General features: G+C 42.3%; 1 protein-coding gene across 1 annotated transcript in view; it reads right to left on the bottom strand.

The window, feature by feature from the left end:
* Positions 1-1,631: 1,631 nt before the first annotated feature.
* The window catches only part of LOC124001451 (gamma-aminobutyric acid receptor subunit beta-1-like), a 46,662-nt gene continuing 21,563 nt past the window's right edge, over positions 1,632-26,730 (bottom strand). The window contains exons 4-9 of the mRNA XM_046308187.1: positions 21,204-21,424; positions 13,090-13,172; positions 10,754-10,888; positions 10,357-10,509; positions 3,549-3,802; positions 1,632-3,377 (exon numbers count right to left, since the gene is read on the bottom strand). Coding sequence (XP_046164143.1) covers positions 3,003-3,377; positions 3,549-3,802; positions 10,357-10,509; positions 10,754-10,888; positions 13,090-13,172; positions 21,204-21,424 — 1,221 coding nt within the window. The 3' untranslated portion in view covers positions 1,632-3,002. The remainder of the gene's footprint in view (positions 3,378-3,548; positions 3,803-10,356; positions 10,510-10,753; positions 10,889-13,089; positions 13,173-21,203; positions 21,425-26,730) is intronic.

The raw sequence follows: 26,730 nt of genomic DNA, 5'->3' as shown, positions 1-26,730 counted from the left end.
CTCAAACAAAGGATTTGTATGATTGTGTTCTCTCTTACACACAAACACCCACACCCACACACACACACACACATTCCCGGTCGCACATGCTTGCTTGTACACATGTTACCAAGCAGAAAAACACACATGCTTGCTGACAAACACGCCAGGACACTCAAACACACTCTTCTCTCACACACACACACACACTCCTTTATACATGAGAGCACATATAGAGCACGAGAGAAAATTGTACAGTAATTTCACACAATAGAGTTCAGTACATTTCATTATCCCTTGGAAGCTTGAGGGAAGCCAGTTGTTAAGGCTTCCATTTCACTATGGCCGTCCAAAGAAAACATGTGTCCCATCTGTTTCTGTATGTGAGAGTCTGCTGAGTGGAAAGACCATTTTATTGTTCACCAGTCCATAGAATTCCATTTCGCCTGAAAACAACGACAGTAACGGCAACGAAACCAAACTTGCAGGACATTTTCTGCAATGAATTCACAGATTGTCATCATAAATGCTGGAATGTCTGACTACTACCTACTTTGAGTATGTATTTAGAGCGACATAAAAGTCAGTCTGTGTTGTTGACCGCAGTTTCATTTCTTAATCTTCTCTAAAAAAAAAAAAAAAAGTACAAGTTTATTAATTTTAAATTCTACACACTAGTTATAAGTTAAGTTAAACCCTGTGAAAATATTGAGATTCTTGTTAAAGGCACAATATTCAGCCATGAGGAGAGAGCACACTGCTACTTATTGTGTCATGTAGAAGCCTATCTGGTTCAGCTTTTTTTTGGTAAGCCCTGATAACACAAGCAGTTCAGATGTCTACTTGGAATCCACCTGCTATTATAATAATTAAGTAGTTACATCAAAGTAGTCATTGGCCATTTTGATTGCTATGCAAAGCAATAGTCATGGGCAAAACCATTTTAGCCATGGAAAAGTACTCTGATATATTTGTAGAGGGAAACTCTACCATTGTTTATTCAGAAAAAAAAATGTCATTTTTAGTTCCAAATGTGAGAAAAATTTCATCATCTGAGGACTGTAGAAATGGACGAGCCAGATTTTGATGTGGCGTGGCCAGCCAAACAGAGAACCCTGCAGGATGTTATCAGAGTGTAGATCAAAGTTAGGATCACATAGAATGCTGCGTTGCCAGTTTAGCTTTTTTCCCCATCATCCAAATTGTGAGGTGACAAATTATGTAATGAGTCCAACCTACGCTAATTTAATTTAAACCACACAACCTACTTATATAAGCTATTATGGCACTAATTGCTGCCCTTTAATGCTACAAAATTACACCTTTACAACTAGGCTATAGCTACTTATCCTATTTGTTTTGTTGAACTAATATAGTAGACATTCTAGCACAGCTTTTTCTACAATTGCAATAAAACCAACAATGAAACCAGCAATGAAACAAGTAGGAATTACAGGGAATTGTTCAGGTTCATACAAGTATTCATCAGTCTTGAGTAGTATAACAGAGGAGTCAAGAAATCCATTGAAATCCAAATAACTCTAGACCATCGCGCCTGTTTTTTTATGCACTAAAGCAATGAGGTCAATTGATTTCCATGCCAAATCTTATAGGTGTAGAACACCTATTGCTATTCTATGCCAGTTTTTTAAAAATGCTGGAACAGTTTTCACAGGGGTCAAGGTGTTTATGAGTGGAATTTAGTATAATGCTAATGTTAACGTTAGTAAATCTACTTCAAGTGTTTGCCATTTAACAAATAACTTTTTGAATAGCTGAGCTGCACTTTAGAATACTATACTTTGTGCAAATATGCTATACACTACTGTGTATTTGAAAAGATGTTGTCTTGGCTGCACTTGGCTCAACCATCTACAGCATGTATTATCAGGGCTTGCATGTTTTGATGTGGTTTCGAAAGCGTGGTGACATCATAAGTCATTCTTTACCTGATTTCTTTTAAAGAAAATTACATTTTACATGCTCACAGACGCTGTGAGAATAGATACAAATTTAGTTTTTTGAGATTAGTCTATTTCCAATTCACTTCTGTCCTGTACTTACGCTAAATGCAATGCTTGTTGTTCAAAAGCACACAGTAGAATGATTATAATACAGGTAGGCTCAACTATGGAGGCTTTGCTAAGCTTTTTATACAAATGAAAGAAAACAGGCTTTGTTTTACAGTGCAAAAAGCTGGTAAGTGCACATGCACCTAGCATAAACCAACAAAATCATGTCACACATTAAGAACATGCAAGGTAGCATGTTCTTCAACTCGCTGAATACCGCCTTAGTCACAAGGTGGGGACTCAACACAATGAGAACTGCCTTAATCATGGTATGGAGAGTTAATACTTCATTGAGGATGAACTTAGTCATAGCATGTTGTTAAACCAAATGAGGACTACCTTATTCACAGAGATGGAGTTCAACCAAACAAGGACTTCCTAAACCACAGGATGAAGTTTAAATAAGCAAGGATTTACTTCAATCACAAGATAGGGTTTAACCAAGAGAAAATTGTCTTTGTTATTACCCACAGTTTTTGCACTGGGCTTTTTTTCTCTTTAGAAGCAAATAAAAGTTGTGTTACAGTCCGCATGCAGAGAATGAGAGGAAATAAGTTGAGAACAGGATTTCCAATAAATAAAATTCAGTTGCAGCCAAAGAGTAACAATAAAGTCACCAAAGTCTATTTTTGGCACAAAGTTCAGACTTACAAATGCAGGCTTCACCGAGTCTTTAATTCTGTACTAATTTTCACTATTTCTATTTTTTTACGGATGAATACAGCAAAAAGGTGAGAGAATTTATTAAATAAAATTTATATTTTTTATATATATATATATATTTATATAATATATTAAAATGTATTTACATTGAAAAGACATCCGCTTCGCATCGCATTCCTCAAACAGAAGTCATATAAATGGGGCTGAATTTAACGCCCCTCTCTTTTACCCTCGCTGTACAAGAACCTAGCTAGCTAAACAAACCTCTAGTGAGAATAGCCATGTCCCTTAGTGGACGTAGTACATCCAGTAGACCAGGTTGAAGAAGGTAAAGGCGATGGGGAAGATGACGCGAGACCACTTGTCTATGGCGTTGACATCCGTCAGGTCTGGGATCTTGACTTTGAGCTGCGACGCCCTCCTCCTCAAACGACTCTTCTTGTGGCCGACAGGCCGGTCGAGGGCCGGTCGACCATACAGGTCTCGGCTGGCCATGGGCTTGCGGTACTGTATGCTGGCGCTGTCGTAGGAGAACATGGTGGCCCGCGGGTCGTTGAGAGCCCCTATCATCTCGGCCCCGGTCATCCCGGCCATGCCACCCATCCCACCCATCTCGTTACGGATCTCCAGATTGGTCAGGAGGATGTTGCCATGGGCGTCCACCTGGGGAGGGAGATGGGAACAGGAAGAGAGGTCACAATATATTACAGAACACAACAGACCATGAGATTTGAGCGTTTGAAGTTTGGAAAACGTTTAAGCTCATAATGCCAATTCTAATCTCTTTCGTCGATTTTAATATGCCAGAGACGCAAGATTACTCCCAATCCCTACCTGCACTTTGTTACTCTCCAGACGGCTCTTGTTTTCATTATTGGTTTTAGCTGCTTTCTCCGCCACCTTTTTCTGTAAGTGAGGCCCCCGACCGAAGAAGATGTAGTTAACAAACGCGTACTCCAGCAGGGCCAGGAAGACAAACACGAAGCAGCCCATCAGGTAGATGTCTATAGCCTTGACATAGGGGATTTTGGGTAAAGTCTCTCTCAAGTGGGTGTTGATCGTGGTCATGGTCAGCACAGTGGTTATACCTGGTGGAGGAAGGGAAATGAAGGAAAGGCTCAGGGTCAGGGTTAGTTTAGGGTTCAGATGAGGGCACTTCAACTCCTATACAGGGTGTGGAGGCTTTTGTCTTTCAAGACACATGCCCTAAGTAATGGGAGACTTCTGAGTACCACCATATACAGTGCATTCGGAAAGTATTCAGACCCCTTGACTTTTCCCACATTTTGTTACATTACAGCCTTATTCTAAAATGGATTCAATAGTTTTTTCCCCTCATCCATCTACACACAATATCCCATAATGACAAAGCAAAAATAATGTTTTGCAAATTTATTAAAAATAAAAACCGGAAATATCACATTTACATAAGTATTCAGACAGGCCCTTTACTCAGTACTTTGAAGCACCTTTGGCAGCGATTACAGCTTTGACTCATCTTGGATATGATGATACAAGCTTGGAACACCTGTATTTGGGGAGTTTTTCCAATTCTTCTCTGCAATTTAAAAAAATATTAAAATAAAATGTAACCTTTTTAACTAGGCAAGTCAGTTAAGGATGGCCTACCGGGAACCGTGGGTTAACTGCCTTGTTCAGGAGCAGAACGACAGATTTAAGAATGGCAGATCTTCTCAAGCTCTGTCAGGTTCAATTGCTGCACAGCCATTTTCAGGTCTCTCTAGAAATGTTTGATCGGGTTCAAGTGCGAGCTCTGGCTGGGCCACTCAAGGACATTCAGAGACTTGTCCCGAAGCCACTCCTGCGCTGTCTTGGCTATGTGCTTAGGGTCATTGTCCTGTTGGCTGTTGAACCTTCACCCCAGTCTAAGGTCCTGAACACTCTGGAGCAGGTTTTAATCAAGGATCTCTCTGTACTTTGCTCCGTTCACCTTTCCTTCATTCCTGACTAGTCTCCCAGTCCCTGCTGCTGAAAAACATCCCCACAGCATGATGCTTCACCGTTTAAATTGTTTTGTTTTTTTTACCTTTATTTAACTAGGCAAGTCAGTTAAGAACAAATTCTTATTTTCAATGACGGCCTAGGAACAGTGGGTTAACTGCCTGTTCAGGGGCAGAACGACAGATTTGTACCTTGTCAGCTCGGGGGTTTGAACTTGCAACCTTCCAGTTACTAGTCCAACGCTCTAACCACTAGGCTACGCTGCCGCCCGTTGGGATGGTGCCAGGTTTCCTCCAGATGTGACGCTTGGCATTCAGGCCAAAGAGTACAATCTTGGTTTCATTAGACCAGAGAACCTTGTTTCTCATGGTCTGAGAGTCGAGGTGCTTTTTGGCAAACTCCAAGCTGTCATGTGCCTTTTACTGGGGAGTGGCTTCCGTATGGCCACTCTACCATAAATGCCTGATTGGCGGAGTGCTGCAGAGATGGTTGACCTTCTGGAAGGTTCACCCATTTCCACAGAGGAACCCTGGAGCTCTGTCAGAGTGACCATTTGGTTCTTGGTCACCCCCCTGACTAAGGCCATTCTCCCCCTATTGCTCAGTTTGGCCGGGCGGTCAGCTCTTGGAAGAGTCTCAGTGGTTCCAAACTTCTTCCATTTATGAATGATGGAGGCCACTTGGCTTGGTTTTTGCTCAGATATGCACTGTCAACTGTGGGACCTTATATTGACAGATGTGTGCCTTTCTAAATCATGTCCAATCAATTTAATTTACCACAGGTGGACTCCAATCAAGTTGTAGAAACATATCAAGGATAATCAATGGAAAGAGAATGCACCTGAGCTCAATTTCAAGTATCATAGCGAAGGGTCTGAATATGTATGTAAATAAGGTATCTGTCGAATAACCTGTTTTTGCTTTGTCATTATGGGTTATTGGGTGTATATTGATGAGGAAAAAAAGATGTGTATCCATTTTTGAATAAGGCAGTAATGTAACAAAATGTGGAAAAAGTAAAGGGGCCGGAATACTTTCCGAATGTACTGGGGGAAAGGATGTGGAAATGCCCCCTGCATGACTTGAAGATCCCTTCACCCCAATAACGCAACCCAGTCCAAAGCTGCATTTTAAATGCATTGACTTCTGGATGGGGTACACGCTCAGAATGCTAATAAACCACTCATATTATTGGCTTTGTATTAAACCAAATTGTGTGAATAAGGGGAAAATGATGAACTGTTTGGGATCTGAAGGTGGTTCATACCATTATGTTACCTACGTTGACCTGATACATACCTTATCAAATTTACCTGTGAAAATGTCAGATGACTGTGGCCATCAGTGCCCGTCACATGCATGACACCTCTGAGGTCCAGGTGAAAACACTGGACAAGCATAGATCCAGAACATCAGAGCAGTGTGATATTCTATTCTAGTGCGACAGTCCTCAGAAGAGCAATACACAGGTAGATAGTGCCTTGGTGTGAAGTTGTCACTCAGCCACAACGTTACATTCACTGTGACACAGAGACTCTTGAGAGCCTGAGTTGACAAGAACAAGCTGACCGAACTCTAACATGGCTCAGTACACAGGCATTCCAATCCCTCATACACTTCACCTCATATCAGTCAACTGCTCACTTCACACAAACAGATGGATGCAAAATAGTGCCCTGCATTAGCTAATTGTACTGGGATCACAAGATTCAAGATCACACTTCGCGTGTTTTTTTTTGTTGTTGTTGTACAATGGTCTACACAAAATTATTACATTAAAATAACATGAGTTTCATGTCATTATCAGTATATAAGACGTAGGTTTGTAATACTTTAGTATACACAACTTTGTACACCAATGTAGGCTACATGTATGAACTGTATAAAATGATGTACAGTATATTACTCACTTAGGCGTGAGACTCATAAAGGAAGAGACACGCTCCTGTAATACTCAGCCATGCATAATCAGTTCCACATTAGATACAGCGCCGTGAAAAAGTATTTGCCCCCTTTCTGATTTCCTCTACTTTTGCATATTTTTGATTCTGAATGTTATCAGATCTCCAACCAAAACCTCACATTAGATAAAGGGAACCTGAGTTTACAAAAAAATCAAATAATGTATACTTAATGTAATTAACAAAAGGTATGCCACACCCAATTCCCTTGTGTGAAAAAGTAACTGTCCCCTAACAATAACTGGTTGTGCCACCTTTAGCTGCAATGACTGCAACCAAATGCTTTCTGTAGTTGTTGATCAGTCTCTCACGTCGCTGCAGAGGAATTTTGGCCCACTCTTCCATGAAGAGCTGCTTTAACTCAGCGACATTTGTGGGTTTTTATGCATGAACTGCTGGTTTCAAGCATCTTAATTGGGATTAGGTCTGGACTTTGAACAGGCCATTCCAAAACTTTGTTTTGTAGCTTTTTAACCATTTTCATGTAGACTTTTGTGTGTTTTGGATCATTGTCTTGCTCCATGACCCAGCTACGGTTCAGTTTCAGCTCACAGACAGATGGCCTGACATTCTCCTGTATAATTCTCTGATCCAAAGCAGAATTCATGGTTCCTTCTATTAAGGCAAATCATCCAGGTCCTGAGGCAGCAAAGCTTCCCAAACTATCACACTACCACCACCACCACGCTTGACCGTTGATATGAGGTTCTTACTGTGGAATGCAGTGTTTGGTTTTTGCCAGATATAACGAGACCCATCTCGCCCACAAAGTGGACTGAAGTTAGCCAAAAAGCACCTGGAAGCACCTGAATGATCATCAAGACTCTTGGAAAAGGTTTATATGGACAGATGAGTAAAAAGTATAACTTTTTGGACAACATGGGTCCCATTATGCCTGGAAAAAAACAAACACTGCATTACACAGTAAGAACCATATACCAACGGTCAAGCATGGTGGCGATAGTGTGATAGTTTTGGTTCATGCTTGAAAACCCACTGAGTTAAAATAGTTACACATGGAAGAGTGGGACAAAATTCCCCCACAGCGATGTGAGAGACTGATCAACAACTACAGGAAGTGTTTGGTTGTAGTCATTGCAGATAAAGGTGACAAAGTCAGTTGTTGAGTGTAAGGGGGGAATTACTTTTTCACATAGGGGCATTAGGTGTTGCATAACGTTTGTTTATGATAAAAATTAAATAAGTATGTAATTGTTGTGTTATTTGTTCACTCAGGTTCCCTTTATCTAATATTAGGTTTTGGTTGAAGATCTAATAACATTCAGTATCAAAAATATGCAAAAGTAGAGAACATTTTAAATACTTTTTCACAGCACTTTAGTTCGTAGTCAAGATTCAACATTTTTGCACGTACAGTACCAGACAAAAGTTTGGACACACCTACTCATTCAAGGGTTTTTCTTTCAAAGCTGTAATCAAGACAGTGTGGCTACTTTGAAGAATCTCAAATATAAAATATATTTTGATTTGTTTAACACTTTTTTGGTTACTACATGACTCCATATGTGTTATTTTATAGTTTTGATGTCTTCACTATTATTCTACAATGTAGAAAATAGTTCAAATAAAGAAACCCTTGTAAAGCACACCCCCAAGCGTGCCATCATCTTGATAACAGTAAGCCTGCCAGACTGCACATTATAAACAGCAGGCATTAAAGGTGACCGAAGAGTGTGAAATACTTGGAAAATGTGACCACATTTCAGGCATTTGATCATTCAAAGCACATGCAGTATCTGTATATGCTGTATGTGTTTTCTTTAAACCCAGTAGCCTGTATTAGTGGATACGTCCCAATCAGAAAAAAATTGAACACAACTGGAGCCACAATTTTTGTACCAGGAACAAGGACCGGAAGCAGCGTTATGGTATTTAGCCAAAGAGTACAGGAGCAGTAGTCGCTCTAGCTAGCTTAATAACTGTGGCGTTAAATATTTACACTTTTACAGTTAGTTAGTTAGCAACTGTTTCTTCACTAGCTACAGTAACGCTCCCTCATAATGCCTCCCAAAATGTTGTTTACTGATTCTCTAGTTCTCTGCTCGTTCCAGAGAAGGTCTAATGAGTTTGCTTTTGTACATTTCAGCTCTCACCTTAAACTCAGGTCATATCCCTGATGCACACCAATGAGTCAGTAGCTAGTCAGGGGTGTTTTTTGTAAGGGTACAAACTGCCTCAGGGGTAGGACAACCATGAATGTGAGGCCACAAGGACACACTCTGCTGAGGGGTGTGTGTTTGTGTGCACACTCAGGGATGACTGAGAATTTCAGGATTAATCTCTGACCTCCATGTTTTGGGTGTAAGGAAACTCATATTCCCATGGGTCGGTGGATGGGGTAAAATAATCACTGTGTTTTAGAGGATGAATACTGTACCTTTGGGGCTGTGTGTGTCATTCAGACTGTGATACATCTTCAGACTGTGATGCATACCGCCTTGGGGGCAGTGTGTAAGTAGAAGTTCTGCCTAGGGGGTAGTGTTAGTGTACACTCTGCCTAAGGGGGCTGTGTGTGTGTAAGTATACACTCTACGCTACCTAAGTGGCTATGTGCAAAGATACACTCTAACGAGAGGGATGTGTGCTATATGCCCATAGGGAGCAGTGTGCAAGTATACACTGCCTTGGGTACTGCGTGGAGAGACATTCTATGCTCTGCTGTGTATAGGGGCACCTTCTGCCTGCCTGGGAGGCAGTACAACACAAGCCTACAAAGACAACGACCTAACCCCCCCCCCCGGACAGCCCATAGAATAACCCTAAGAGAAAGACCTAAACCCCCCACATGGACAACTCATAGAATAACCCAAAGACACCGACCTAAACCCCCACATGGACAACTCATAGAATAACCCAAAGACACCGACCTAAACCCCCCACATGGACAACTCATAGAATAACCCAAAGACAACGACCTAAACCCCCACATGGACAACTCATAGAATAACCCAAAGACACCGACCTAAACCCCCACATGGACAACTCATAGAATAACGCAAAGACAACGACCTAAACAACCCCCACATGGACAACTCATAGAATAACCCAAAGACACCGACCTAAACCCCCCACATGGACAACTCATAGAATAACCCAAAGACAACGACCTAAACAACCCCCACATGGACAACCCATAGAATAACCCAAAGACACCGACCTAAACCCCCCACATGGACAACCCATAGAATAACGCAAAGACAACGACCTAAACAACCCCCACATGGACAACCCATAAAATAACCCAAAGACAACGTCCTAAACAACCCCGACATGGACAACCCATAGAATAACCCAAAGACAACGACCTAAACAACCCCCACATGGACAACCCATAGAATAACCCAAAGACAACGACCTAAACAACCCCCACATGGACAACCCATAGAATAACCCAAAGACACCGACCTAAACAACCCCGACATGGACAACCCATAGAATAACCCAAAGACACCGACCTAAACCCCCCACATGGAAAACCCATAGAATAACCCAAAGACACCGACCTACAGCCCCCCACATGGACAACCCATAGAATAACCCAATGACACCGACCTACAGCCCCCCACATGGACAACCCATAGAATAACCCAATGACACCGACCTACAGCCCCCCACATGGACAACCCATAGAATAACCCAATGACACCGACCTAAAGCCCCCCACATGGACAACCCATAGAATAACCCAAAGACACCGACCTAAAGCGACTCTGGCCGCAGACGCGTCATAGTTGATCCAGAAGGAGACCCAGGATAGGATGGTGATCAGGGTGGAGGGCATGTAGGTCTGTAGGATGAAGTAGCCAATGTTCCTCTTCAGCTTAAAACTCAGAGAGAGCCTCGGGTAGGAGCCTGGGAGACCAAACACAGTTTTCACGTCGGAGTAGGATAAAGTTTCCCCCTAGACGCTGAACTAAGGTCAGTTTAGCATTTAGGGGTAAGATTATCCTATCTTTGTGCCTGAGAGAACTTCTACCCGGTGCTTATGTGGCAGTTACATTCTGCCACATTCTCTAATGTTAGACACTCTTAAGTGGAACATCAGAAACTTTAATTAATAATAGACTCTTGTAAGGGTTAGTAATCAGATTGTTACCTGTAGCAAACACTGCTTTTGTGGATTGGATGTGGTAGTCTATAATAGAGAATTGGGGAAGTTCGATGTTCTCCACCCCAGTCACTGAATTATCACCTTTCCAGTAGAACTCGATGTCATCAGTGGTGTACCCATCTGTGAGAGGGAGAGACTGTTACATCATCTAAAATGGACAGACAGAAGGCTACCTACCGTATGTCACGGGTGGTGTACCCACCTGAGAATCTGACAGAATGGAACGCCATTCAACATAGACAGACAGGCAGAAAGCTGCAGTGTCATTGAGAGTGTACTTGTCTGAAGCGCTGGGTCAAGTCTTTTTCTAACACTTCTCTTTGCCTGGTATTAGATGGAACAGGAATGAAACAGTCAGTTATTGGCCTTTCAGTAATTAGGCAAACTTAATTGGACTGCGTTGGCTTTTTCTCCCATCAGACTCCTCCGCTTATCTAAAGGGAACCGCAGGATTTCAGGGAATTAGCTGCTTCTCCTTACTGTCTGTACTCAGTGGTTTTGTCTTTCTTTCCCATTCCCCATTTAATGTATGCGTGAGAGGGTCTTGGGTTATCAGATCACCCCTGAAGCCATAAGGGTATAGGAGAATGACATGTAAAGAAATGTGTAGACCAATATGGAGATTTTTTTTTTTAATGAGACTGCGAAGAATAAAACAGCAGAACTGGATGTTTTCCCATGTATCAGTGTCCACAGCTAGAAACTGGACCAGATTGTCCACAGCTAGAAACTGGACCAGATTGTCCACAACTAGAAACTAGACCAGATTGTCCACAACTAGAAACTGGACCAGATTGTCCACAGCTAGAAACTGGACCAGATTGTCCTCAGCTAGAAACTGGACCAGATTGTCCACAGCTAGAAACTGGACCAGATTGTCCACAGCTAGAAACTGGACCAGATTGTCCACAGCTAGAAACTGGGCCAGATTGTCCACAGCTAGAAACTGGGCCAGATTGTCCACTGCTAGAAACTGGACCAGATTGTCCACTGCTAGAAACTGGACCAGATTGTCCACTGCTAGAAACTGGATCAGATTACCCACAGCTAGAAAATGGACCAGATTGTCCACTGCTAGAAACTGGACCAGATTGTCCACTGCTAGAAACTGGATCAGATTACCCACAGCTAGAAAATGGACCAGATTGTCCACTGCTAGAAACTGGACCAGATTACCCACAGCTAGAAAATGGACCAGATTACCCACAGCTAGAAAATGGACCAGTTTACCCACAGCTAGAAGCTGGACCAGTTTACCCACAGCTAGAAGCTGGACCAGATTACCCACAGCTAGAAGCTGGACCAGATTACCCACAGCTAGAAGAAACTGGACCAGATTGTCCACTGCTAGAAACTGGACCAGATTACCCACAGCTAGAAACTGCAAAGTGCAAAGGTTGGACCCGATATTTCCCATTAGGGTATAAAATGAAATAAATTAGAACAATTTAAATGAAGATAATAACTTAAGGCCTGGCCACATCAGTGCTAGCAGCGTTGGTGCATCGAAGAGTAGTAAAACCGTAGTCTTTATTGTTGCTTAAAAATTATTATTACGCTAGGTAATTGTATGTCATAATTAAGACAGATGACATGATAGAGGGTTTGAGTAAAGTGTTGCCAAAAGTATTAAATATATCAACCCGGTCAATTCATTAATCTAGCAGCTCCACAAAATCTTATAGTGATTTCCAGAACCTTGTCATAATACCCAAAGCCAAGCGTCCACGTCTGTGCAGATTGATTTAACTATGCATGCAGGTACCATCTATTATTTAAATGGCACTCTGGCCAAGTTTGATTTAACAAGAAACGACCAGTTTGCATTAGTTGGCGTAAAGTGCTGTAGTTTTTTTCCTGCTTAATGTACGTTATGTCCTCGATGGGAGAGATATTTTGCTACGGTTTGGAATAGATTAATCCCTTACCTGAGGCACATAGACCTGTGTAACAGAAGAATGTGTGAAAATGAATAGACTGAGAGAAAGTCATCATGAGATGTGTAGATTAAGTGAAACAGAAAGTAATTGTAAAATGTAGCTTGGGCCAGTTTCAGTAACCTAGATTATGCCTATTCTTGGACTAAAAAGCATGCTCAATAGGAAATCTCCATTGAAAGTGTGTTTCACTACATGAATAGCCTCGATCTGGGTCTGGAAACTGTCCCTTAGGGTTTATTTAATAGCACCCATAGAGTCACATAGACCTCAGATCTGTGTGTAGGGACAAGCTTTCGTAAACATGCCCAGTATTGATAAATGGCACAAGTGAAGCTGAGATAAGTCTCTACAGTGATGTTACACACACACACTGGCACTCACAGCTCTCGATCTCCAGGGTGCAGTTCTGCTCGTCCAGAGGGTATCTACGCAAATCCATCATGCAAGCTGCCGTAGTGGTGATCCTGAGAGGGGGGGCGGGAGCAATAACGAGAGGGAGGGGGGGGGAGTAGGAATGTAGAGAGAGAGAAGTAGAGGGGTGGGGGAAGGTAGACATTCTATAATTTTCTTGTATCTAGCACAGAAATGTGAAATATACCCCCACATCCCATTGGACTAATGTCTCACAAACCCGTACCATGATGTATGTCCTTACAAGTGCAGAGCATACAGTATCAAATCTGTGTGAACACACATACTGTATATCATACACAAGGAGTACAGAGAAACAAGAGAAAATATAAGACCTACTTAAAATGTCGTTTTTTGGGGTGTGTGTTACATTCCATAACATTTTATAAAAACACTTTCAGGTGCACAGTGAAAAAGGTTGACCTAATAATGGAGAGAAATGAAAAACGCATCCTTCTCGCACACAATGACTCAGGAAGCACACACAGTACATACTCAGCATTCTATTGCACAAATCCCTCCTTGGTTTCACTCGAAATTGAACTCTCCGTTTCTCACCCATAATTGCCTGCATACTGCTTAAGTCATGACTGTGCCCTCCCTCTTTGAAATGCTCCATGTTCCATCTTAATTAGCACTATGATTAATTAAGAATGAACACAAAAAATCCAGGCAATCGGTGGACTTTAAAATCCGTGACTTATTCGCTTTGAGGTCTCATTTGAAGGAGCACACTTCAATTGGACTATTTTGGTTTGAATTTGTGCTACACTGCTTTCATTCTTTTAGTATTGATTCAACCCAAAATGTTCAGAAACAGTGAGATTGCTGTGCTTATGTACTCATTGCGTTAATTCGGTCTCTGACAGAAAAGGGTCAAGGTTGTGGCCACACGCAGCCATGTTATTACAGGCTGCTTGCCGTGGGGTTGGCTGGTCCTTGGAAGGGAAAGGGTCAGAGTTACATCTGTTGTTGTGTTCTCTCTGCTCAGAAACCACATACGATAAGAATAGGATGTCGTTTTAATATTGATTTTAATGTAAACCGCCGTTGCTGAGTAAAGGATTAAACTTAAAGCATAGTGTGGAGGAGTCACTGTTCATAGCTAATCAAAATCATTGCGCTCTCTGAAGCTTGGCTGGTACATAAAATCCGCAAATTCAGACAAACCAAAAGGTGTAATGGGTCCTCACGTTGCATAAATTACATAAGATGTTCAGAGAATAAGTGCATCTAACATGTTTGCACATTGGTTTATCATTGTGAACAGGGAACCATTACTGTAAAGTGTGTGTCCCTTTTCCACTGCATAATCCGTGTAAAATGAGAGGAGAGGAGGCGCGCACACACACACACACACACACACACACACACACACACACACACACACACACACACACACACACACACACACACACACACACACACACACACACACACACACACACACACACACACACACACACAGACTGCCAGGATGTGAGTCATAGCCAGCAATGCATTCACCTAACCCAACCTGAGCCCTCTAGCTGTTTGAGACATTTCCAGGGATCCTCTGCAGTTTCCCCATTTATTCTCCAGCTTCTCCTGCCGCAAAATATCATGCATCGATGAGCACCTAAAACTCACTCAAGCTGCCACTCGTTTGTTTTGGGTGACAAAAGCATAGTAGTACATGCTAAATTTGAAATCCATCCCAATGCCCATCCCTATGCACCTACAGTACATTGATATGAAAGCATTGGATAGTCATCTCCAATATTGCCTATCAGAAGTCAAGGCTGATCTATAACAATACTGTTTACTATACCAATCCAATCCTTTCAGATCCAGATGTAGTCCCAAGGGGCTAGGGATGGATTTGGAATGTAGCAATACAACCACCCATGTAAAGGGCATTCTAAAAGTCCAGTGGTGGTCATCTGTGCATTAGTCCTGGTCTTCGTCCAATCCGAGAGCCCTGCCTTGTAAAAATGAATCTCACTGGCCCATAGCCATTCGCCTCACTGAGTGATAGCGAGTGTCCAGTGAGACCAATATCTGTCAATTTCAGCCGCAACGATGTTGAGAACTGAGAAGCCCTGGGCATGAATATTCAGCATTTCATCAAACATTTCTGCAGCTGAATATTCTTTGGCTGTCGACCATGTCTCAAACCCACCAGATGCATTAGGGTGGTCTGGATGAATTATAAAGCAGCTGCAGAGATGGGGTAAAAATAGAGCATCAGCTCCTCCATACCGTAGGGGTGTCAGTAAGGGTTTACCCTACTTTACAGCAGGGAGCTCGGAGCACTATGCCCACTCCCAATCTATTACCCCAGTGTGTAACATCCCCTCACCATCAGATCAATGCCGATCAGGAAAAGAGGTGGGCTTTGCATCCGTGACCATCCGTGATGGTAATAAGCGTCATGTTACGTGATAGATGTTACGGGTGTGACTGACTGCAGCATTAGTGTTGGTTTGTGTTTTCTGAGATGGCGAATGCAGTTGGTGAGTGTATTGCATTGTTCATGTGAGAGGAATCTTATCTACTGGGATGACTGATATTGGAGAAGTGATGCTCTGAAAATGTCTGCAGTTATACTAGTATAGTGGTTATAAGATTGTCATTTCATTTATCCAGGATATTCCACTCAGTAACGATTGATATTGTTTTCCAGGGGAAGAGGAAGGTAAAACATGCTCAACTCTATTGTCTTGCTTTAAAAATACAACAAACTGTAAAAGGGTGCTAGCTAGAAAGATGTTGTTCTGTTAAATAATCTAACATTTTACTGCAATTAAAGCTTTTTGTTATGACTGCTATACTTCATAAAATGTTAATCACAGACACACTCTTTTCCTTCACATGCTGAAGCACCGGGAGACGAGGTGGCAGTGCTGCCTAAAAATTAGTAATTACAGCAATGAGTGTTATGCTAGATTTGATTAAAAGTTGAATTAAAAACATGTTGCCATATTCAATCAATCTTCATTGAGCATAACTAATAGGCCTACTGTTTGTTAGCGTGTGCAGTGACCATTCCGACTGGCCATATGCGTATTGATGGATACATTCAAACGTGAAGGTAGCGTGGCAGCAGCCGTGTACTCTACAGTAAGTGGTGAGGTCATTCCAGGCAGCCTAAATATAGCCGGCTCACTGTAGGCAGGAGGCAGAAGCACACTGGCTGAATAATTGTGTGGTCTGCGGGGAATAATAATTCTGCAGCATTTCGAGTGTGAAGACGTCTCCCTGCTCAACGTGAAACTGGGAGAATTGTGTGTGAGGAGCGAAGCAGATGAAAGTCAAAAGTTGTCACAATGACATGCAAGTTATTTCGGTGTGCTCTCGCGAGGGAGGCGGGGAGAGAAGACGAGAGGAAGACTGAACGACAGAGTAGTACTCAGATTATACACAGACAGGCACTCACTCACAATGGGCCCAGACATCAGAGATAGACATCAGAGCAGGGGAGACACTGACACTGACAGATAGCCACATGAATGACATGCTTATGGGGCGTAGTAACTGTCTGTTAGTGTAATGTAGAATGACAGGGCTGTGCTTAAGACATGGCCATGGTTCAGGATGTTAGTCAATTAGTAATGCTCGACTGAGTATCATAACAATTACGTTGTGATGGTTCATAATATCCTAGCATTGCATGAATACGCGTCAAAGAAAATGACAATCATGGCATAGGATATTTAAGTGTAAAGTGCCTTAGGAAATGACAGAGCCATACCAAAGATATATTGTTTATTGTTAACAAACTAAAGTATTGCAGTAGTGGTCAGGGACATGGGTAGAACTGAAACATCATCAATTCCAGTAACTATAAACTGGTACCAACGAGGAACGTACACTACAGTACAGTACCACTGGGTAACTGGATACACTGGGCATCATTTACCTTTAAAGAGACGAGATGGGGACTGGAGATGAGAGACGAGCGGAGCAGGTTTTCCTGGTAGTCCTCCTGGGGAGAGCAGCGTATGGTTGGGGCAGACAGGAGCTGCCAGCGCCAGCAGGGTGACTCACCTGATCCTCCTGAGAGGCATGGCTATTGCTAATGAATCTCTCCGCAGGTCCGTGCCAGCCAGCACCCAGGCCACTGCTGCTCACCCAACAGGCTGACAGCTCAACTCAAACCAAGCTAATAATGATATTTTAATATATTAAATGTGGCTTTCTACAGTAGACTAGCTTGAAATGTCAATTAAAAGGATTTGTTAAAGGTACACTAAGCAATAAGACATCATCATACACATAGCGGGGCTACTTCCTGCTTACAGACGTCAACAACAACAGAATCCAAATCGGCCAAACTACTAGTTATGTGTGCATGCTCACACTGGCAAGAGCCATGGCAATATGTCTTGCTGTGTCTGATGATGTCATGTTGCTGAGTCTACCTTTAAATATGCCCTTCAAAGGACTAAGGAAGAGGCTGAAGGTGAGTTGAGTGTTGGCCTATAGACAGTTGGTGTGTGTATTGAATTTCAATTCAGTCAATTCATAGGGTGAATTGGATTTCAATGTGTAAACAAAGCGGTTGCATAAACATTGCTACGGCAGGTTTAAATCCAGCCCTAAATGTTACCATGATAATCATGTATATATTGGCACACATGTTCATGCCAATAAGGAGCATGCTGTTCAGCCACCTGGTACACAAAACCAAATCCTTTGGCGTCAACCAAAACAACAAAATGGTGATACATTTGCGTTCCCACTGGGCAAATCTGATTGAATCAACGTTGTATCCACGCAATAAAAAATAAAACATGTAATGTGATGAAGTTAAATCAACGTGGAAAACTGATTGGAGAATTGTGTATTCACCCAACGTTTAACGTAAATCCAATAACATGGTGACATTTTTGTTGATTTCACGATGAAATAATGTTGGTTGACAACTCAACCAAATGTAAATCAAAACTAGAAATTGAAATGACGTCTGTGCCCAGTGGGTTTTCACCAAATTATACTACAGTCACTATTTCTATGCACCAAAAATAACCCCTCAGATTTATAATGGGCACAGACAATATCATTTTTATTTAACAAGGCAAGTCAGTTAAGAACACATTCTTATTTACAATGATGGCCTAGGAACAGCGGGTTAACTGCCTTGTTCAGGGGCAGAACTCCAGATTTTTACCTTGTCAGCTCAGGGATTTGATCTAGCAACCTTTACGGTTACTGGCCCAACACTCTAACCACTAGGCTACCTGCCATCCCGTTTATGTAGCCATAAACCAATACTTAATCAAATCACACATCTAAGACCTTCCACTCCAGCACCATACCAGGTTAGCCACATGCTCGACTCCCTCTTAGCCCTAATTAACCTAACAAGCAACATAGATGTGTACAAAACACTGCAGCGTCTTCACAAAGACATGAACCACACAAGCTGCCTTTTAATCTAGACATTGAGCTCAATCACAACAACTCATACAAATGTAGCTAATGGGATTGATTGCCTGGTTGTCGTTAGCTTCTGCCATGATGTAACCTAGCCCGAGACCTGAAGACAGATGTTAGTGCCAGATGTTAGCTTTCAGAGGTAACGGCTAGATCAGAGACTTAACACTGTCCTCTTTGTGATGGGCGTGTCTCGCTGTCAACACAGGTTTGATTCCAGTCAATGGTCACATTGGTTCCGTGACTTAGATCACATGCCAAGTCTCTTATCAGCAGCTGAGGTCACTGATGAGCTGATAAGGTTAAAGGGAGATGTATATGAGTCAAATTACAGGGTTTAACTGTGGTGACGTCATTTTGCCTAAATCTTCGACACAGATGTTATCTCCCAGAACTACCAGCTAGCCTTTAACTCAGCCAGTTAATGAGCTACAGCATGGGGTGACTAACTCTTGCCCTTGAGGTCCTCAGTTTCCACTGGGATTCCTTTGCTCCCTCACACTTAATTGATAAATTCATGTCAGTGATTGGCTAAAGGAGGATTACTTTAATCCGACCCTGGTGGTCCCGGCAACTGCTGGTTAACGAAAACAAAACACAAATAATGCCTTCCCAGACAAACTATACTTTTTGGCTAGACCAAACATTCAAATGAGCACTAATGACAAAATCCACATCCACTGTCATGATTACAAGATATGCCACCCGACTAAAGTAATAAACATGTATTGGATCTTCCCTACAAACCCTAGAGATCTGCCTTCGTAGCTCAAAAAAAGGATATCTAACTACAGAAACTGTCAAGTCATCATTCTCCCCCACCAAAGCGCTGAATCCCTCTGATCTCCACTGCATTATTGACAGTGGCTGCCCTTCAGTTCCCTTCGTTAGCTCGGTGCGGCTCAGCACTGCAGAGGCAAGGAGGGTAGCATGTTTGCCTGACGACTCAAACTGAATTCCTCCGATGCCATCATTGAAGTCGTTTGTGGTGATGTCAAAATGAAGGGTGTTGTACAAAATAAGTAATCAGCGATTAGATCATCTCTAACCAATCAGAGTATCGAGGTCAATAACGATTTTTTTAAACAACGCTTTACCCACATGTGTTCTGGCTTTGGCCCAACCCATCTGTTTCTGGGACCAATCAGATGGTCTAGAATGTACTTCCATTCTCGAAATAGTCGGGGAGGTGCTCAGATCCAGACTCATTGTGGAGAAGAAATGAACATGTGTGGGTGTGGCGTAGCGTTTAGCGGGAGCAAGGAGTTTGGGTAGCCAGACAAGGAGCATGTAGCCTACAAGTTTACAATGCTTCCGTGCTCCGGACTACAGGGGAGTACGGCTCCATAAATGATTCCCCACCTGGATCTTCCTCTCACACACCAGAGTCAGAGGAGAAAGAGCAATGGCAGTTGTTTGATAAGGCTTTGAGGAATGGATGGTCTCCTTGCCTATGTGCAGTTTTTTCCAGTACAGTTGCAGCACACACACACACCAAGAGATGATGTGCAGGAGCTTCGGTTGCATGCTCTTAAAACCAACCCCCAGTCTGCAAAATTTGAAGGTCGGCTCTCATTATCACTCATAAGCTCACACAAATGCACACAGACACTAAGACGTAGACACGCATGCACGCACGCACGCACGCACGCACACACAAACACAGAGGTTAAATTGGACCGGATCCCGCCAGGTCCGAGACCTGGCACCTACAGTATGATCCAAATGAGAACCAGGCTGTAACCCAGTACCTTTGGTTATTGGAATTATCTAATGAAAAATGGTTATCCACATTTATCTTTCCACAGCCAACAACACGAGTAAGCAACAGCAAAATCAGACAAACCCATAGTAGAATAGTTGACCTATTCAATTGTTCAGCCTGTCACATTCTATGCCAGAAGATTATATTCCTCTCGAGGCACATTCAAATTGCGAGAGCCACACAGAGAAATATGCAGTCATTGTACAACATTCTTAATGCAGTTGTGGGAAAACACACCTTTGAAAACAGTTTTAATGCCCACTGTTAAAAGAGAAGGATCACAGAGCTTTCTAGTGTTACTAGGCTACACTTATTTCTCAAGTCCAAGAAATTAGTCAAATTCACCATTTGAGACCCTGAACTTTTAGCAGCGGCATGGTTTAGGCGCATTAGTCCTCGCCAATGACGTTGAATTCATAGGGAAGACAGAGGCTAAATGTAACACGGGTCAAGTATAACAGGTAAGCATACATTCACAGTACATGATCCTGAGTTGGCTGAGTGCCAGTGGAATGTTTTTATGACATTCAAGTCATCAATACATCAGTTGCTAACTAGAGTTTGTGTTCTGGCTAATATTTGGGCCCAATTGGATAAATGCAGATGGAAAACCCCCCAGCCTATTTATAGCCACACCTGCCTGATCATACGGACCAATATGTTACTGAGCTCATTTCTGGAAGGGGAAATTATATTTATGATGTCAGCATCTTTCTATTTTGGAGTAGAATGTCCTTTTTACATAGTAACCAGAACTGACACACCCACACCCACATTTTCTTTTATTGTATGGGAGGTCCTGGGAATCAAACCCACTACCCTGGCATTGCAGTAGCCACGCTCTACCAACTGAGCTACAGAGGAGCCCAAGACCACGTAACGCTGATACGCACACACTCACCTGAGGCCGTAGAGCACAGTTCCGTCTGGATGCAGTCGGATCATTCTGTTCTTCACTGTGACCCCGTGCACAAAGGATTTCTTATCGTTGATGAAGTAGGTGTCAGGGACCCAGAGCGAGTCAGCCACCCTGTTGTCCAGCGTCAGGTTGAGGGGAATCCCTGTGTAGGACAGGCGCTTGTCCCTCCAGGACTGCTGGAAGTACATGGTGATGGTGTAATCCTAGGGGGGTGGAAGAGGAAGAAGGGTTGGGATGGTTAAGCAAACAATAGGAAAGTACATGGTGTATTTTGTTTGTGGGAGGGATTGGCTCTCTGTTCTTGGATGGTTCACTGTGTGCCCATTTGTGTGTGGCACTGTGTCTGGGCCAGGGCCAGAACACACATGTGGGTAAACGTCCTTTGTCTGTGTGTTTGAGTAGATGTCTGGTTGGGTTGTCTGTGTGTGTAGCTAAGTGTGTGACTGACTACCTGCATGAGTGTATGAATTAGATCAGTGGTTGCTAACCAGGGGTACTAAGATTGGTGGTACAGGGAGTACTTGAGAAGACTCATGAGACCATAGGCATACTGGTAAAATACACATGAGGGGGTACTTCAAGAGCAAAATTCAGTTGGTTGTACAGTAACAGAAAACGATTGGGGGAGCCACTGACTTACAGTATGACTAAGTGTGTATGTGTGAGTGTGTTACCAATTATTCAGACGGAGTCTCTGCTGTCAGTCTGTGTTGCACTGCAGTCTCCCACACAGTATTTCTTTTTAAAAATAACTTGACACAACCACAGACTCTGCAATAAGACCACGTACTGCTGAGGTGAATGAAGTTGTGTAACGTCAGTTCTTATTAAGCACAGCAAACAGGCAACTCTCATGCCCACTCCATTTGGCCCCTCTGCTCCTTGGAGGGGCTGAGCATCTACAGTACTCTACCTCCATCACCTGCCCCATGGTCACACCTGTCACGCCATCCGTCCGGTCCTCAAACTCTCCCCTTTCTCTATACCCCTGCGTCAGCACCCCAAACATCAATCTAACTTCACTTTGAACTATCACCTGTTTACTCTGTTGTTCTCTCGGTTTACACTTACAGTGCCTATCATAAGTAAGTACTCACCCCTCTTGGATTTCTTCACGTTTTAATTGTCACAAGTGGGATTAAAATTTATTTAATTGCAATTTTTTGTCAAATGATCCACACAAAATACTCTGGAAGAAAAATTCTAAAACATTTTTTTTATTAATAAAAAATACATCTTGATTAGATACTGTAAGTATGCACCCCCCTGAGATAATACATGTTAAAAACATGTTTGGGGTAAATCTCTAAGAGCTTTGAACACCTGGATTATGCTATATTTGCCCATTATTAGTTTCAAAATTCTTCAAGCTTGGTCAAGTTGGTTGTTGACAGCCATTTTAATTTTGGTTGAATCTGTGCATGAAATTCAGTACTCGACTGAGAGACCTTATAGATAATTGTGTGTGGGGGGGTACAGAGATGGGGTATTAATTTGAAAATCATGTTTGTCAAATCGGAGGGCCTGTTGTCCGGACCTCTGGCAGTCTCTATGGGGGTGCCACAGGGTTCAATTCTCAGGCCAACTCTCTTCTCTGTATACATCAATGATGTCGCTCTCGCTGCTGGTGATTCTTTGATCCACCTCTACGCAGACGACACCATTCTATATACCTCTGGCCCTTCTCCAGCTGAGCTTCAATGCCATACAACTCTCCATCTGTGGCCTCCAACTGCTCTTAAATGCAAGTAAAACTAAATGCATGCTCTTCAACCGAACGCTGCACGCACCTGGTTAAATAAAGGTGAAATAAATGTTATTTTTAAAAACATTACGGAGAATTTTGTGTAGATCAGTGACCTCCCCCCCAAAATAGACATTTTACTGCAGCAAGTTAAATCAGGTTCACACAGAGTATTTCTTGGTAGTCTTAAACAAATCTACTTTGAAACAAAAGTATACACTTCACACATGTTTTAATTTTTAATTTCACCTTTATTTAACCAGGTAGACTAGTTGAGAACAAGTTCTCATTTACAACTGCGACCTGGCCAAGATAAAGCAAAGCAGTTCGACACATTCAACAACAGAGTTACACATGGAATAAACAATCATACAGTCAATAATACAGTAGGAAGAAAAGTAAATATACAGTGTGTACAAATGAGGTAAGATAAGGGAGGTAAGGCAATAAAATAGGCCATAGTGGCGAGGTAATTAAGATATAGCAATTAAACACTGGAGTGATATATGTGCAGAAGATGAATGTGCAAGTGGAGATACTGGGGTACAAAGGAGCTAAATAAAGAAATATGGGGATGAGGTAGATGGATGGGGTATTTACAGATTGGCTATGTGCAATGATCTGTGAACTGCTCTGACAGCTGGTGCTTGAAGTTAGTGAGGGAGATAAAGAGTCTCCAGCTTCAGCGATTTTTGCAGTTCGTTCCAGTCATTGGCAGCAGAGAACTGGAAAGAAAGGCGGCCAAAAGAGGAATTGGCTTTGGGGGTGATCAGTGAAATATACCTGCTGGAGAGCGTGCGGTGGGTGGGTGCTTCTATGGTGACCAGGGTAACACATAGCACATAACACCTGCATTGCTTGCTGTTTGGGGTTTTAGGCTGGGTTTCTGTACAGCACTTTGATATATCTGCTGATGTAAGAAGGGCTATATAAATACATGTGATTTGATTTGGTTATGCGCCTAAAGAAATAAGACGTGTGTATCGTGTCAGATATATGTATTACATTTTGAGTGTGCATCCCAATATTACCCTTTATATACATCACAGAAGACAGAAATATAACTCAACCATTTGACATAGAAACATCAGATTTTCTGCGAAAAAAAGAAAAACATGAATATTAATAACATTCCACCCATGAATGAGGCCTCTAGAGGGGGCTTTGGTCATTTGACTGCATCTATTTCAATCCCACATTTGTAACTCAACAAAATGTGGAAAAAAAATCTAAGAGGGTAAATACTTATGATAGGCACTGTATACTTGAGGGATGCATAAAGGCTTTATAAAAAGCTACATGCACAGTCATGATAAGCTTGATGCCGACATGAGCTATTGTTGTGTCTATCAATGGCTAAGCCGGAAGGTTAGGTCGGTTTTCGAGATAGTTTAGATAAGTCAATGAGAGAGAAGAAGGATGATGTGTCAATAAACCTGAGGTGCAGTGCAAAGAGCTAATATTTAGTCTCTGCTATCAGCACACTGTCCGATATCAGAGGGTAACTTCCCTTGCATATCAATTGGTGTGCATGACAGTGTGTGTGAGAGAGGGGAGGCTATGGAATGATAATAACAGAGCTGATCATTAGGTGACAGAGACGGATGCCAAGGTGCATAAGGTCCTCAAGATCACTCAAGGTCTTTGAGAACAAGACGTGCTAGCAACAGCAAAACATCTGTATGAGAAAGATCTCAACTGTGTTTGTTGTAATTCGGTACTCTGTTGATATTGAAAATGGTGTGCCAGATTTATTTGCACCAGTGTGAAATTACAGAGGGAATTGTGTATAAATAGAAGAGCAAAAAGTAAAACATACTGTGGGAAAGAGATGAGAAAACTAACATGACGGTACATTTAATCACCATGTCTCATTTTAAAGTTCTTTGTTATATACAGTATACATTAAATGCCATTGCCTTTGAAGATACTCATTGTAACGGTTGAATACTTTATATGTTCAATTAGCTCTCTCTTTAGATGTGTTATCGAAGGTCAAGTGAGGTGTTCTCCAGGGCTCTGTTCTAGGGCCGTCTTAAAATCTGCTATTTTTGATCCACTGCTGTGGTTTGATCCAAGTGACAGCACTGCGGCATCTTTTCCCAATCTGAAGACTTGAGGTTGAGGGAACAGCAGAAAACAGGACAAACAAAACCAAATGATTAAAAATGAATGGAGATCATTTATATCAGCCATCCAAAAAGCCTTGCAGGCATTTTGATGAAACACACTTCAAAATGCTTCACTTAACTGCTGGTAACCTTTTCTGAGGGCTGGCAGGGGAGAGTTGCATCACTCCGGTTTCTATCAGTCTAATCTGGGTTGCAAAGCTGCAGTTAAGATTCCACTCACAGCGTTCAAGCTTTCCAGCATTAGTTGCAGTTTGCAAAGATGCTTATGCAGGCATTCCAGAACATGCTTCAGGGAAATAAACTTTCATGAAAAAAAGCTTATTGGAGACACATTTCCACATTTTTCTTTCTTATTCACAGATGAAGGAACAATAAGCTGGTTATCCAAGGACAAACTTAATGTTTTAAAATGCGAACACACTAAATTATTTGTCTGCTTTAAAGCATGTCTACTGCTTTTGCTTAGACCGGGCTGGTCATTTAAAAAAGTTGCTTCAGAACTTTGATACTTGATAAATGCCAATACGAGATTGATGTGTATGATCAAGGCCAAGAGATCTGTACCTGTCAACCCTCCGCCATGTGTAGGTGATAACTGCTTCTAGAATGCAGATGTAACAGTATTTACTTTCACTATTACACAAAAATGGAACCATCCTGTAATTGAGTTGGTCCTCTCAGTCCATATAAGCATTTCATCAATTAAATACAAGCTGTCATACTCAAATTTGCACGAATAAGATATTATTAACAGATTAATATCTATATTGGAGAACCTGCGAATTGTATGAAAAAAAACATGATAGATTTAGAAGGCTAATCAGTAAAGTACAGATACAAGACAATTACCGTACATGTAAAACAATAAATTACAGATAGGGGAATTACAAATCCACAGAAACTGTTAATGAGCAACATAAACCTGGGATGACATAGCTTTAAGTGAGAACTGCTGCCTCATAAGGCTGGGAACAGAGAAGAGGAGGAGAGAGGAGGAGAGAATGGGGGACGTTGCAGCTCTGTCCCTCATTGGGGATGAACATTTTCCTTGGATTCTATTATTAGAAACAGCTGTTCCCCTAGACGCCCGCTTTTCCATCATCACTCTAGCACCTCAGTGTTTCCACAGCAGAAAGTCTTAAACGTGAGCAGAATACCGTTATGCATATGAGAGAGCTAAAGCAGAGTGCCCGCTGCTGCACTGCACACACACACACACACACACACACACACACACACACACACACACACACACACACACACACACACACACACACACACACACACACACACACACACACACACACACACACACACACACACACACACACACACACAAAGGGAAATAGGGGCAGGCGTTGCCCTTGGCATGTTTCCTCTCCCTCCCATTTCCTTTGTTGATGTATGATAGGCACTCTTTAAAGTGAGCGCGCCCCTACTCCTCTCCATCTTTCACCGCACCGCGGACGACAACATGGGCTCTCTCCTACGCACGTAAGCACCGCGCTATCCCCTCTGCAGTGTGCTTCTTCGTGACCTAATTCCTCCCAATCCATGCCCATCTACGGGTTGCAGACTGTAATACATCACAGGATAGAGGGAGAGAGGGTGGGAGGAGAGGGGTAGAGTTGGC

The sequence above is a fragment of the Oncorhynchus gorbuscha genome, linkage group LG17, assembly GCF_021184085.1.
Source record: "Oncorhynchus gorbuscha isolate QuinsamMale2020 ecotype Even-year linkage group LG17, OgorEven_v1.0, whole genome shotgun sequence".
Lineage (NCBI taxonomy): Eukaryota > Metazoa > Chordata > Actinopteri > Salmoniformes > Salmonidae > Oncorhynchus > Oncorhynchus gorbuscha.
This window is presented reverse-complemented; position numbering and strand designations above follow the sequence as displayed.